Source organism: Sander lucioperca, chromosome 6 (genome assembly GCF_008315115.2).
Source record: "Sander lucioperca isolate FBNREF2018 chromosome 6, SLUC_FBN_1.2, whole genome shotgun sequence".
NCBI lineage: Eukaryota > Metazoa > Chordata > Actinopteri > Perciformes > Percidae > Sander > Sander lucioperca.
Genome location: NC_050178.1, coordinates 14,338,712 through 14,353,704, shown reverse-complemented (window position 1 = coordinate 14,353,704; position 14,993 = coordinate 14,338,712). Strand labels below are relative to the sequence as shown.

Sequence of the window (14,993 nt, the reverse complement as noted above, 5' to 3'; positions counted from 1 at the left end):
CCAGAACAAGTTCCTTCCTATTTAATCAGGAGAGTCTGGTTTTTACCCGGTGGGCCGGTAGTGTTTCGAGGCCGTGAGGGCTGGTCTGATAATAGTTATACATTGTAAGTTCTTAGTAACACCATCCAGCGGCCTGGTGTGCGGCCGCAGCCCGCTGGTCAAACTGAGCAGCCTCTGCTCAACCCGTACGGCAGGCCGCAGCAGCCTCTTATTTCAATACAAACTAATCAGAAAGCACTAACGGTCACAACCATGACTAGGATTTTCAGAAATATAGGGGGATCAGTGAGCGACCCCTCCCCAAATGGCATAGCCCTGGTCGGCCTATGACGATGACTATGACCATCAAACACCTCTTTTTTTCCTCGTCACTTTTGGAAGTCTATCGGTAACGTTAACAGACAGTGTGTGGGTCTGATGATGGACAGCCAATAAAGTTTTGGTGGAATCCGTAGCTGTGTGTAGATACTGTCTTGAGCAACCAAAGCTAGAAGTACACATTGTATTATGAAAACATTACACCTAATCAGTTTAAAACTCAGACCTTCCACTCGTCTTGTCTGGAACCTGTAGGTAGGTCAGTGGTGTTCCTTTTCTCACTTTGGCCGGCTGTGGCATAAGATAGCTTGGCAGTCAGTTCCAATGTGCTATTTGCATTGGGCTAGTGTGGATCATGTTGCTGTGCTGTGTGTTGTTCATTCATTCACCGGACCATCTGCCTCTCTCCCTGTCTCTGTCTGTCTCCCTGCCTGCCTGTCTGTCTGCCTTTCTGTCTGTGTCAGGTTCGACGAGGAGCACCATAACTGCTTCACGTTCTGTCTGGGCTTCATCAACAGCGTCCTGGCAGCAGAGGGGCGGAGCTCTGTGAGCAGAGACACCTTCACTCACAGCTTCATCCTGCCGAAGATGAGGAGGGTCACCAAGTACACCACGCTGTACCGCCACATCCAGAGACACCAGTATTACATGGTGGACAGACAGAAGGACACACAGCAGGACACAGCAGCTAAACCAGACATATTTTAGTCTGTTGGACTGAAACACACTCTGGCTGCATCTCACTTCCCTTACCCCCAATTTCCAACGGCTGCGTAACGGCTGCGGATCCGCTCCGGAACGGCGGGGGAGTCATTAGGTTTCCATTAAATTCAGTGTGTGTATTTCCACTGACTGCAGAACGGCTGCGTTCCGACTGCGTCCCAGCCCCGGAGCTGATACGCAGAGCTTCTACTGTTGCCGGACGCCGGAGAGCTCCGCAGCAATTCAGCACACGGCAGATAGTGGGGACAGGAAGTCAAGCACAGAAACAAAATAAAACATCCGGTTAATTTTCAAAATAAAATACACCGTGCTCACGGCGGATCATATTTCCCTGCACTACACCTTTAAAACGTCATAATGGGAAGAGACAGACCTGAAACAAACTGTTGTTGGTTTTGTGGTTCTGTTTATAGAAACTATATCCTGTTTATATCACGCGATCATACGTGAATTCGCAAGATCTCGTGGGTCCTCGTGACTTCAGCTGTCAGTCATGGCCGCAGCCGTTCCGCAACAAATCTGGACCTGGTGGGTATTGGAGCACGGAGCCGAGACGCAGCGGAGCCAATCCGCAGCCGTACTGCAGTTGGTGGAAATCAGGGGTTAGGCCGGCTACACACTACCTGCGTGGCGTGAGCGTGTCAGCTGCGTGGCGTGTCCGTTTTTATTTGGGCTCCCATGGTAACAGGTTAGAGCTTGCACACTGCCTGCGTGACACGCACGTCTCAGAAAACGCGTGCATGCTAGAAATAGGACCGACGCCTATTTTTCACGCGACACGCAAGCATGTTGGAAGCGTTTCCAGGCAAAATAGAATACGAAAAGATTTTTATATGTCATTTAGACACGAATACATATTAATAAATGACATTTTGATGTTTGAAAGTGTCTAGGTTTTGACATAAATGCAGATATAAATATAAAAATGCACTACACTTACCGGACGCCTCTCAAAATCTGGCAAAAATCTTTCAAACTGACCTTTGTCGATCTGATGGCTCTGAGGGTAGTAAATCAGCACGTAGGAGAATGTAAAGTTGCACATCAACTATAAAATAGCAAGGTGACCAATAAAACTACAGCAGATGATTAACCTTGGCTAACTTAAAAAAGAACTTACTTTAAGATGCTTCTTCAGGTTGGAGGTGCAGTCATTTGGACGCTGAAAGGAGGTCGGTTGCTGGCAAGCAGAGGCTGCACTGCACAGTTATATTTCGTTCTCCCTTCTCTTTCTTTAATGTGAAATGCTGTTTGAATTTCCAAGATAGAAACGCATTCCTGCCCTGGCTCTGTTGTGCCGGTTCCGACTCCATCTCTACCTCTATCAGTGATCACACAAATAGCTCTTTTTTTCGTATTCATATTGGGGCTTCTGGGAAATGCATGGAGTTGCCTTAATTTATTCAGAGAGTGAATAAACTGGTGAAACCAAGCGATGTCTCCACCAGTGTTTTCTCATCACTGATGGCCATTGTTGCTATGAGGGGCTTCTCTTCAAACTCAAAGTCTTTGTAAGGGTCCTCAATCAGTAGCGGAGAGAGCGTAGGTGCATGGGTGCTGCTGCCCCAGGGCCCCGTGCCAATTAGGGGCCCCTCAAACGCCACTGATCTTGCGTCACTTGACGAGAAAGGGGCCTTCGCTAAGTGACATATTGCAGATTTTTAGCTGAAAGAAGCTAATTAATAGCCTCGTGAGAGCGTCCTGATCTGGCGAGCTCCAGTTTTCCACTTGCAGATCAGTCTGGCATCTTGAGACAGAGAACATTTGGAGCTGTTCACTAAACGACCGACCAATCAGCGTTGGTTTTGAGGCGGGTTTAGGTGTGACGCAACGAGAAGCGACTGTTCAGTCTAAACAACGTGGCGGCTTCCACGGATGAGATGAGCGTAGCTATCACGCACATTTTATCCGAATTAGAAAGTATTCCTTCATTGAAAGAAGAGCAAGAAACGGCACTGGAGGCTTTTCTCAGAGGAAAAGATGTTTTTGCTCTTCTCCCGACTGGTTTCAGCAAGAGTTTGATATATCGTTGATCTGATTGGTTGATTTGGCCCGTCTATCACCAACATAGGTGGTGATAGACAGATGGTTTATCCAATCAGCTAACCAGGATTTTCGCCCCTTCCCAAAAGTTCTCCAACAGAAAGTTCCCAGATGGATATGCTGAGCAAATGCCAAGGGATCCATCTGGTGGAGTCAGGTTAGCTAATTAATGCATTTGAGCTCACATTGTGATAATCCAGCTCTTCTTATCACACAGTCACTTACCTCATGGTTACAATGGTAAACCAGCACAACAATGACCACGACCAACAATACCAGGCAACAAAACACTACATTCTAAGCAGACACATTAAAAAAACGCAATTTATGAAGTTACATTTTGTATTTTCGAACCAACGGCAAACTTATCAGCAAATTTTAACACAACTCTATTTACCGCTTTGCATCATGGGAATTGACAAGCCAATGAGCCACGCTCTTTATTTTTTCACGTCGTTATTTTGTTCTTGAGTTAGTTTGACAGTATAACCTTCAAATGCATAATGCAACCCCTTCTGTCTGCTTCTTTGTCAAATAGCTTGTTTTTTCCCAAAATTAGACAATATTTATCCAGGGAGTACAGTTAGACAGTGGCAGCGCCATAGATATATATACAGAGGCCAATGCGGCGTCTTTGTTTATGGGCAGCACAGTGAGCGCCATGCCAAGTCCCCGCTAGCTTGTTGTACTTAGTTACTGTTGATAAGGCCGAGCTTCTCCTACTTAGCAACAGTAACTAAGGGTGGTTTGAGCCACTACTTTCCTGATAGCACTTAAGAGAATAGTTACGGAAATGGAGAAAAAATATAAATCTGGCGCATTAAAAAGAAAAGAACGAGATAGTAGGAGAAGTGTGGTAGCATCGTGTGCTCCTCTCACATCGTACTTCTCATCATCATCATCATCCATTACTCAACAAAATGATAATAATACCGTTAACGTTGTAACTCAGTCATCAATAGTTAATGTTATTGCTAGTGCTAGCCCTCGCCCCTAACCTCGTCGGTTGCGGATGCCTCTGGTTCCAGCAGCAGCGCCACCATGGGTCCTTCAGAGGCGCACTGCCTAGCCAATGTCCTGTCTGAAAATGAATATCCCACTGACCCGTACCTTTTCCGTCACCAGCCTCTCACTACTGAATTGATCCGTGCGGTGATTGGACATGGTCCTTGCCAGCCTGGTTTGAGGGACAGCTACAAAGAGTTTCCACATGACCAGGATAAGCGACGCTTCAGTCCAGCTTGGTGTATGCGCCAGATAGGAGGCTCAGTTAACCCAGTGGGGCGCCAGTGGTTGGTGTACTCACCCAGGGCAAACCGACCATTCTGTTTCTGTTGCTGGGTTTTCAGTAAAAAGTGCTGTGTAAAAAGTTGCTGGCTCACTACGACTCCATCCTCGAGCAGCACATGAATAACCCGGTCAGCAGAGTGACATACCTCAGTCACCAGTCCCAAAACCAGCTCATTGCAGCTCTTTCCAAAGAGACACTGAGCACAATAATCAATGAGATAAAGTTTTTCTCAGTTATTATAGATTCCACCATAGATATAACGAGAATGGATCAGTTTTCTCTTTCACTCAGATATGTCACCAAAACAGGCAGCAGCATTGAGCACTTTATTAAATTTGAGGAGTTACCTGATGGCAGTGCAGCGTCCTTTTATGATCTTCTGCATAATTCACTGACAAAGGACCTTGGTCTTAATGTGAATGCTCTGAGGGGACAAGCATATGACGGTGCCAGAACGATGTCAGGGCAGTTAACGGGGCTGCAAGCCAGGCTCAAGCTAGATTGCTCAGACAAGGCATTTAATGTCCACTGCTGCGCACACAACCTCAATCTGATTCTTATGGATGCTGCGTGTTGTTTGTGTAGCGCTAAAGTTTTTTTCGTTACACTTGAGACCTTGTACTGTTTTTTAACATCAAGCCTTCTGAGGTTTAAAATACTGGAGGAGGAACAGGAAATCATGCAACTGGAAAGAACTGTTGTTATGCTGAAAAGCCTTTCTGACACAAGGTGGGCCTCCAGGAAGCAGGCCACAGAAGCGGTGATACAGAGCCTCCCAGCAATTCTCACAGCCCTGAACCGTATCCAACACCACCACAACAGAACACCCAAGGTGGCCTCTGAAGCTGACGGCCTGCTGTCTGGCTTCAGTAACTGCTATGTGTGGAAAAAGAGATAGAGTTAATTTACAAAGCTAAAGTCCATAAAGTCAGTCCAGTGTCACTGAGTCGTTTGCACTGAATACAGTCCTCATTTGAGATAAGGATGGCCTGAAGGTAGGAACCATTTTTCACTCTCAGGGCTGGTTTTCAGAAAAGTTTCTACCCTTGTGGCATCCAAATCCAGTGAGATTGTTACGAATCATAACGTGCTGTGCCCCAGCTAATGTTTACGTGTATGATCTCAGTGACTGCAGTACAGCACCTCTGAGTTAATCTACTGAAATGGCCCCCCCACCATAACAATGTTAGTGAGTAAATCTACTGAAATGGCCCCCCCACCATAACTATGTTAGTGAGTAAATCTACTGAAATGGCCCCCCCACCATAACAATGTTAGTGAGTAAATCTACTGAAATGGCCCCCCCACCATAACAATGTTAATGAGTTAATCTACTGAAATGCCCCCCCCACCATAACAATGTTAGTGAGTAAATCTACTGAAATGGCCCCCCCACCATAACAATGTTAATGAGTTAATCTACTGAAATGGCCCCCCCACCATAACAATGTTAATGAGTTAATCTACTGAAATGGCCCCCCCACCATAACAATGTTAGTGAGTAAATCTACTGAAATGGCCCCCCCACCATAACAATATTAGTGAGTTAATCTACTGAAATGGCCCCCCCACCATAACAATGTTAATGAGTTAATCTACTGAAATGGCCCCCCCACCATAACAGAGGAGTGGGATGTGTAAGATGAGAGAACAGAGGTTAACTCCTGTACGTCATGGCTGTAAAAACAAACAAACAAGGAGTTTGACTCCCAAAGTACAACACTCACTTAACATATAAAAAACAGAAAGGACAGATAGAAATATATAAAATACTGTTAAGTATGCAGTATAACTATACAATAGAATTTACAAATTTAAAAGGAATATACAATAACAATTGAAGAGAGGGAAGGAATAGTGCAGTATGAGTATAGTCTGAGATTTAAAATTTAGATATAAATATAGTGCAAGGCAGTTCAGTGTAATGGTCATATATTAATAACAATATTGTAACTGTAAGATTGAATTATACATGAGGAGGTAGATGAGCAGGACAGTGTAGACTGACTTCATTCTAACAGTGGGGGCTATTGATCCAGTCAGCGTCTGGAAGACATATTATATGATTATATATACAGTATATATATTGTATATTTCAAAATTGGCAGTAATATGTTTGTGATTGTGTGGCGAATCTAGTGACAACAACTGCAGCTGTTAGGTAAACACAACACACGGACACCAGTCAGTGTGGAAACCAGCAGGGACATAACACCGGAACCATACAAGGGGAACAAGTTCCACCCGGATACAGATTCGGTGACACCGAAGCGTCCGACAGCAAAACAAACCCGACCGGAGAGTTTAGTCGTAGCTGTATCCTTCCAGCCACCAGCCAATCAGCGTCTCCGCAGCAGGAACAGTCCGGATCAGTTCGGACCCGGTTCGATCGCGGCAGCATGCACGCGGAGTTTCGGGCTCCGCGGAGACGCGCGCGGGTGCACGAGGAGTTCGTGGCTCCGCTGCCGGTGAGCCGCAGCCCGGAGGAGAGGAGCCACTTCCGGGCGGAGCTCATCAACCAGCACGTGCTGGTCTGCGACCCGGAACACATCCAGAAAATCTATAACCAGGTAAACCGGGTCAGATCTAAACCGGGTCAGATCTAAACCGGGTGTGATACACAGAGACACAGACTACGTTTACATGTACATACTATTCTGGTTTTTCTTATTCCTCTAAGCTGTTTACACAACTGATGAAAGAGAATATTCCTGTTTACATGGAACCATGTCAAATATGATTTTATCAGCGTGTGTGTCTGTGTGTCTGTGTGTCTGTGTGTCTGTGTGTGTGTGTGTGTGTGTGTGTGTGTGTATGTGTGTGTCTGTGTCTGTGTGTCTCTGTCTGTGTGTGTGTGTGTGTGTGTGTGTGTGTCTGTCTGTGTGTGTGTGTGTGTGTGTGTGTGTGTGTGTGTGTGTCTCTCTCTGTTGTGTCTTGAGCGTGGCATGGCGGCTGCGTGTCAGCTGTGTGTCAGCTGCGTGTCGGCTGCGTGTCAGCTGCGTGGCGGCTGCGTGGCGGCTGCGTGTCAGCTGCGTGTCAGCTGCGTGGCGGCTGCGTGTCAGCTGCGTGGCGGCTGCGTGGCGGCTGCATGTCAGCTGCGTGTCAGCTGCGTGGCGGCTGCGTGTCAGCTGCGTGGCGGCTGCGTGGCGGCTGCGTGTCAGCTGCGTGTCAGCTGCGTGGCGGCTGCGTGTCAGCTGCGTGGCGGCTGCGTGGCGGCTGCATGTCAGCTGCGTGTCAGCTGCGTGGCGGCTGCGTGTCAGCTGCGTGTCAGCTGCGTGGCGGCTGCGTGTCAGCTGCGTGTCAGCTGCGTGGCGGCTGCGTGTCAGCTGCGTGTCAGCTGCGTGGCGGCTGCGTGTCAGCTGCGTGGCGGCTGCGTGGCGTGTTCTATGTCTTGACCATGACCAGAAAGGTGTCTGACGCGGCGCTGCTGCTGCTAGCCTGGTCTGGACACATGGATGTTTCCCATAAACATAAACATAAATATATACTCATCTGATTACAGCAAAGACAACATCGGCAGGATTGACGGCTAAATAGGCTGCAGAATATTTCCTTCTGTATTGACAGGTGCAATATTAGAAAATCCATAATTATTTATTATTTTATTAAATGACAATTATATCTGCATTTATGTCAGAACCTCCAGACTTTCAAACATCAACATGTCATTTATTAAATGTATTCATGTCAAAATGACATATAAACATCTTTTCCTATTCTATGTTGTCTGGAAACGCTTCCAACACGCTGGCGTGTGGCGTGAAAAATAGGCGTCGGTCCTATTTCTAGCATGCACGCGTTTTCAGAGACGTGCGTGTCACGCAGGCAGTGTGCAAGCTCTAACCTGTTACCATGGAAGCCCAAATAAAAACAGACACGCCACACAGCAGACACGCTCACGCCACGCAGCAGACACGCTCACGCCACGCAGCTGACACGCTCACGCCACACAGCCGACATGCTCACGCCACGCAGCCGACACGCTCACGCCACGCAGCAGACACGCTCACGCCACGCAGCAGACACGCTCACGCCACGCAGCCGACACGCTCACGCCACACAGCCGACATGCTCACGCCACACAGCCGACATGCTCACGCCACACAGCCAGGGTGAAACGGCCTTAATTCTGAATATCCAACCAGAATCTGCTGTCCATGACAGGACAAATGTCTTTCTTTCTCTAAATATTCCAGCTTTATTTTCTGATCAGTTAGTTATTTAATGCTATAATCTTGTTTCAGGGTTACTTTGGTAAAGGCGTGCTGTCCCGAGCCAGACCGGACCACAACATCTCGGACCAATGGGAGCGTGAGTTTCCACCCACACCATGACATCATCGTCCTGAGTCTGGTCCAATCAGGGCTGCCCACTGCACTCAGCTGCTCTCTGTTTCTGTTACAGAACACCAAGGTCTGCTTCTGCCCATCGTCTCCCAGTCCAGGTCAGTGACATCACTTCCTGTCTGTCACACCATGACATCACATATTAGGCTCATATAGTTTTCTGTTACCCTGAGGACTCAGGCACAATCACCAGTACATTTGACGTATTATTGTTCAAGAATTTCATATGAAATAAGTATAAAAAAAGAGAAATACAGTACATGCAGAGAAACTGAAAACATTTCCGTCTTTACAGTTTCTAACGCCAGGAACACACTGCGCGCTGAAGCACCGCAAAGCGTAGATTCGTGCTCGATCGCGCGCCTGGATGTTCATACCAGACGTGTGTGTGTCTGTGTATGTGTGTGTGTGTGTGTGTGTGTGTGTGTGTGTGTGTGTGTGTGTGTGTGTGTGTGTGTGTGTGTGTGTGTGTGTGTGTCTGTGTCTGTGTGTCTGTCTCTCTCTCCGTGTGCCTGATCACACGCCAGGATGTTCATACCAGACGTGTGTGTGTCTGTGTATGTATGTATGTGTGTGTGTGTCTGTGTCTGTGTGTCTGTCTCTCTCTCCGTGTGCCTGATCGCGTGTCTCTCTGAGAAGTGAAGATCATTATAACCCTGGGTGTTTTATTTTGAAATGTATCCAGCTGCACTGTGGCCTTCCTTTATGTGATTACCTGCCTGGCTTGACACATTCTCTCGCGGCTTGCGGAAGAAATCGAGGAGTCCGCACTCTGCAGCAATCGCCTGATCGCAGCCGGTGTACAGGCCGGACAGATTAAATAACATGGGCGCCAAAATGAAAATAGCTTCAGCGTGCTCTATGTTTCTGGCATAAGAGTGATTTTTTTTCTTCAAATCAGGTGTTTTACCCTTGTGTGCGCTAGCGCTCTGCCTTTTCATCACCACGAGTTTACAGACGTCTCTGCTGGGACACAGCCACCAAACCAAAGAAATCATCTCAAAGCTGTTTCACACCATTCAGAGGAAACATGTCCTTCAACGCGGAAACCGTAGCAACACAGTGACGCCGTTTAGAGATTAAACGTGCCTCGTTTACCCTCCTCTCTTCCTGCAGGTATGAGGAGCTGCTCCGGTGGGCGGGGGCTTCTCTCTCTGCGCAGGGATTGGATGAAGACGCTGTCAATCAAACGCTGCTTAGCCTCTCTCAGCCAGTAAAGATGGAGGATGTGAGGAGGGAGGAGGGAGAGGGGGAGGACGGACAGAGGGGGGAGGAGCCAGCAGCAGGGGGTGGAGCCTGTCCCCACAGGAAGAGGCAGCGTCGGGGGTCAGAGGTCGGGGCAGAGGCCAAGAAAAGCTGCAGGTAGAGTTCTCTCTCTGCTCTGTCACCAGACTCCCCTGATAATCTGCTGATTTTACATTCTGCTTCCTGTGTTGGAAAACAAACTAAAACTCCACACTTTGTTAAAGATTTTTGGGCATTTTTAGAATCACAAAATAAAAACAACATAACATTTTGGTTCAGTTCAGTTCAGTCACTTTATTATCCCAAATGGGAAACTTGATATGCAGTCAGGAGTGAAAGATAAAAAGAAACACATTCAAGCAACATAGAAATAGAGGCAACAATCCAAGACATGAGTACAAAAAAGTTCTGTCCTGTATGTAATACACACAACACAATTTGTCACCACTGGAACAATCTCTAAAAACAAAACAAAGTACTACATTACATGTGCAAATTAAGCTGAGTTATTGCACATGGGACAAAGGAGTTTTTACCCCTATTGGTCTGGAACCGAGGTACTCTAAATCTGCGACCTGAGGGGAGTATTACAAACTCAGAGTGAAGGGGTGGTTTGTGCAGTCTAATATAGACCGGGCCTTGCGAAGAACTTGCTGGTCAAAGATAACCATCAAGGGGGACTGTGGAAAACCTATCACCTTACCAGCCACCTTTACAATATGGCTGAGGTGGCTTTTGTCCCTGATGTTCAGGTTACCGTACCAAGCAATCACGGCAAACATAACTGATTCAATAAAAGATTTATGAAATAAGGACATAATTTTCCTATCTACATTAAAAGTGTTTGCTGTCCCTTCTTACAGACTGCATCACAATTCACATCAAACTTCAGGTTTTTATCAATGACGGTTCCCAGATACTTGTACTGTTCAACAAACTCAATTCCAGTTCCCTTAATGAAAGTCTTAGATGGTGGGAGGGATACTTTCCTTAAATCAATGACCGTATCCTTGGTAGGATATCTTACGTTGATTACAACATGTTGTTTGTTCAGGTGAATAAGTTTCTTCAACCATTCAGACACAAAGTCCCCGTTCACCAACACAAGACACGTGTTACAGTTTGACTTTGAATGGTTCAACAGTCCTGTGAAAAACTAAAGTGTGATCTTTGATTTAACATTTCAGGTTGGACCCACCAGACCTGAACCTGAACCTGAACCCAGACCCAGACTCAGATCCAGATCCCAGCTCAGACTTAGACTCAGACCCTGACCCAGACCCAGGCTCTGATCCTGATCCGGATCCTCTTGTTCCAGGTCCGGGTTTTGTCCTGCTGGTCCCTGACGGTGAGGTGAGGCTTTAGGTTTTTGGGGTTTCTTGACTCTGTGAGCTGTTGTTGTTTCAGTTGAAATGTGTGTAACCTGTACGTTTTAGTCGCCTTTTTCTACGTTTGTGACACTTTCTTTCAAAACGTTTTTGATACTTTTCGTGTGTGTGTGTGTGTGTGTGTGTCTGTGTGTGTGTGTGTGTGTCTCTGTGTCTGTCTGTGTGTGTGTGTGTGTGTGTGTGTGTGTGTGTGTGTGTGTGTGTGTGTGTGTGTGTGTGTGTGCGCAGGTGTGTGGGGGGGTCAGGGAGGTCCGGCGGACCCCGGTCTCTGTCCCAGAATACCTGCAGCTCAGTCTGGAGGAGGTAACGTTAACACAACATCACTCACGCTAACATCACTTCCTGTCTGCTACACTACAACACTACATTACCCATGAGACTCAGCTGCTATTTGCCATGGAAACAAAGACAGAATTAGAGAGTAAAGGGATTTCAATCTGAAGGTTTAATAGGAGCCACTCTGTAAACTGTCTGTCTGTTACAGGCCTTCTTCCTGGTCTACAGTCTGGGCTGTCTGTCTGTCTACCTGAACCAGGTAAATGTCTGTCTGTCTGTGTGTCTCCCTGTCTGTGTGTCTCCCTGTCTGTCTGTCTGTCTACCTACCTGAACCAGGTAACTGTCTGTCTGTGTGTCTGTCTATCTATCTGTCTGTCTGTCTCTCTTTCTTTCCACTATAGTCCGGCCTTATACAAGATGAATTAAATAAATGTGTCTGTGATCTCCTCTGTGATTGGTCAGGAGCCTCTGTCAGTCATCCAGCTGTGGAGGAAGTTCCGGTCCCTGCGGCCCAACTTCGTCTGCTCATTCTCGGCCTATCAGCACTGTCGGAGCAGGGGGTGGGTCCCTAAAGGAGGGGGCGGGGCCAAATACGGCGTTGACCTCAGTAAGAGACACACACACACACACACACACACACACACAGGTGTGTTCCATTTCAGGCTCCGCCTCCAGGGGGGCTAAAACTGACGTAAACATTCAGCCTGTCTGGGGAAGCTTCATTCACAGCCCATTTCCAAAGGGGCGTCACCAACGGACGCCGCTCAAATGCCTCTGGGCGCCATTGGATCCTTCAACCAATCAGACGATCCGGGTGACGTAGCAGCGACAGCGGCATCAACGGGTTGCTGCGCTTCGGTGGCCGCCATGTTGAATGTAAACAAGAAGCTGCTCGCCGTCGCTGCGCTATCGTCATCGTGTTAAGCCCGTCTCAACTGTTGTGATTGGTGTAAAGCCCGCCTCAACGGTTGTGATTGGTGTAAAGCCCGCCTCAACAGTTGGGATTGGTGTAAAGCCCGCCTCAACGGTTGGGATTGGTGTAAAGCCCGCCTCAACGGTTGTGATTGGTGTAAAGCCCGCCTCAACTGTTGTGATTGGTGTAAAGCCCGTCTCAACGGTTGTGATTGGTGTAAAGCCCGTCTCAACGGTTGGGATTGGTGTAAAGCCCGCCTCAACTGTTGTGATTGGTGTAAAGCCCGCCTCAACTGTTGCGATTGGTGTAAAGCCCGCCTCAACTGTTGCGATTGGTGTAAAGCCCGTCTCAACTGTTGCGATTGGTGTAAAGCCCGTCTCAACTGTTGTGATTGGTGTAAAGCCCGCCTCAGCGGTTGTGATTGGTGTAGAGCCTGCCTCAGTGGTTGTGATTGGTGTAGAGCCTGCCTCAGTGGTTGTGATTGGTGCCTCGATTTGGAAAAGTTGGAAATGGTCTTGAATGGGCTCTTGGCCAGATGGACTTGCAGAGCAAATCTCAAATTTGCTGGAAGTTCCTCAGGGTTTTCACAGGTTAGCTCTGGATGGAGTTAAGACTAATTTCTAAAAAAAATTTCTGTTTGTTTTCAGTGTTGTACAGGAAAGGACCACCTTTCTACCACGCCAGGTAACACACAAACACACACACACACACACACACAGACAACCCACACACAGAGGCACAAGCACGCGCGCACACACGCAGACGCACATGCACGCACGCGCATGCTTTTCATGTTTTTCTAATAAACTAGTGTGATGTCAGCGTGTTAAATGTGAACAGTTTCTCCTCTGGGACAGTGAACCAACGTGTCTCCCGTTCCTCTAGTTATTCGGTGGTAGTTGAGCGGGCTGACGATGCGTTCAGGGGCTCGGCGTTGCGTCCCTTTTCGTGGCGTTCTCTGGCGGCTCTCAGCAGGATCACCTCCAACGTCTCCAAGGTAACGAGTCACCTACAATATCAAAATATGTAGGAAAGTGAAACATGAAAATAAATCATTTATTCAAAAGAATTTCAGATCTGAATCTAAATTAAAACCAACTTCTTTTTAGTTAGAATATACTGTTGTAGTTTCCAGAGTTGAAGAACTTGATCTTTCACTTTGATATGTTATTTTATTGTCCGATAATGAAACCGTTTCCTGTTCCCAACAGGAGCTGATGTTGTGTTACATCATCTTTCCAGCCGACCAATCAGAAGCCGAGCTGGACTCACCTGCCTGTCTGAGCAGACTGAAGGTTCAGGTGAATATTTTCAGGCAGCTTTCTCATGATTCCATATATAATAATCATATTAATGTTTATTTAAAGCGCCGGTGTTGTTCTCTCTCTGCAGGAAGTGATCGTCAGCAGGTGGGTTTCCTCCAAAGAGCGCGCCGAGCAGGAAGACTTCTGATTGGCTGACGGGAGACATCAGCGATGTCACAGAGTGATGTCACAAAGACAGACTGATGACATCAGCCAAAAGAGGATACTGTTATAATAATACTGTTTTCATTAAAGAAAATCATAAAGTATTCTAAGTTATCTTCATGTGCTCATAAAGTGACACACACAGACAGACAGACAGACAGGCAGAGACACACACACACAGACACAGACACAGACACACACACACACACACACACACACACACACACACACACACACACACACACACAGACAGACAGACAGAGACACACACACACACACACACACATGTTTGTTCTTCAACCCTTTTTTAAATTATTAAAAATGAAAATCATAAAGTATCTCGTGTACATCTTCATGTGTTGATCCAGTCCTCAGAATATCCTACTTTTTATCCTCCATTTGAATTAATTTTAGGGAATTATTGGAACATTTTGAGGACACAAATCTGATGTTTTTCTCTAAAAAAAAGTCTGAAGGTTTAGAAAAAAGTTTGAATATAAAGAGGAAAAAGGTCACAATATTATAATAAAAGTCAGACAAATTGTGATTAAGACAATGTAAAGACAAGTTCAAAACAAGTTCTGTCTGCTGCTTCTTTTTTACTAAAAATAAGTCTGAATATTTTAGGAACAAAGTTGGAATATCTTGAGAAAACAAAGTTTAAATATTTTGAAAAAGAAAGTCGGAAAATTTTAGAAAATTGTTGCAATGGTTCGAAATATTACTCTAGAAAAACCCTGGAAGATTTTAGTTTATATTTTGAGAAAAAGTCCCATGTACAGCCAACTGAGACTGTACCAGAGCTGTGTCCTGTCTACCCTGCTATATGGATCTGAGTGCTGGCCAACAACTGAAAGCTTTCTCCACAAACTGTCGACCTTCCACACCAAAAGCCTACGTAAAATAAAGAGAATATTCTGGCCCAACACCATCTCCAATCAACTTCTACTCAGCCAGTGTAAACATGACAACATGGCTACC

General features: G+C 46.5%; 2 protein-coding genes across 5 annotated transcripts in view; both read left to right on the top strand.

The window, feature by feature from the left end:
- Nucleotides 1-1,217, top strand: part of LOC116061832 (MKRN2 opposite strand protein) — a 6,253-nt gene extending 5,036 nt beyond the window's left edge. The window contains exon 5 of one of the 2 annotated variants that reach the window (XM_031316194.2): nt 783-1,217. In XM_031316194.2, coding sequence (XP_031172054.1) covers nt 783-1,026 — 244 coding nt within the window. In that variant the 3' untranslated portion in view covers nt 1,027-1,217. The remainder of the gene's footprint in view (nt 1-782) is intronic. The other variant, XM_031316195.2, reaches the window with a different exon arrangement.
- A 5,332-nt stretch (nt 1,218-6,549) lies between these two features.
- Nucleotides 6,550-14,116, top strand: tsen2 (TSEN2 tRNA splicing endonuclease subunit). 3 transcript variants are annotated; one of them, XM_036002497.1, is made up of 13 exons: nt 6,550-6,945; nt 8,620-8,686; nt 8,780-8,819; nt 9,838-9,961; nt 9,995-10,083; nt 11,154-11,319; nt 11,583-11,657; nt 11,839-11,889; nt 12,093-12,237; nt 13,191-13,227; nt 13,429-13,540; nt 13,755-13,844; nt 13,936-14,116. In XM_036002497.1, the coding sequence occupies exons 1-13, from the start codon at nt 6,775-6,777 to the stop codon at nt 13,993-13,995; spliced, it is 1,227 nt and encodes a 408-aa protein (XP_035858390.1). In that variant the 5' UTR covers nt 6,550-6,774; the 3' UTR covers nt 13,996-14,116. The 3 variants fall into 3 exon arrangements, with proteins under 3 accessions (XP_035858390.1, XP_035858389.1, XP_031172052.1); XM_036002496.1 differs by having other exon boundaries at nt 6,608-6,685; nt 6,730-6,945; nt 9,838-10,083; XM_031316192.2 differs by having other exon boundaries at nt 6,608-6,945; nt 9,838-10,083.
- The last annotated feature ends 877 nt before the right edge of the window (nt 14,117-14,993 follow it).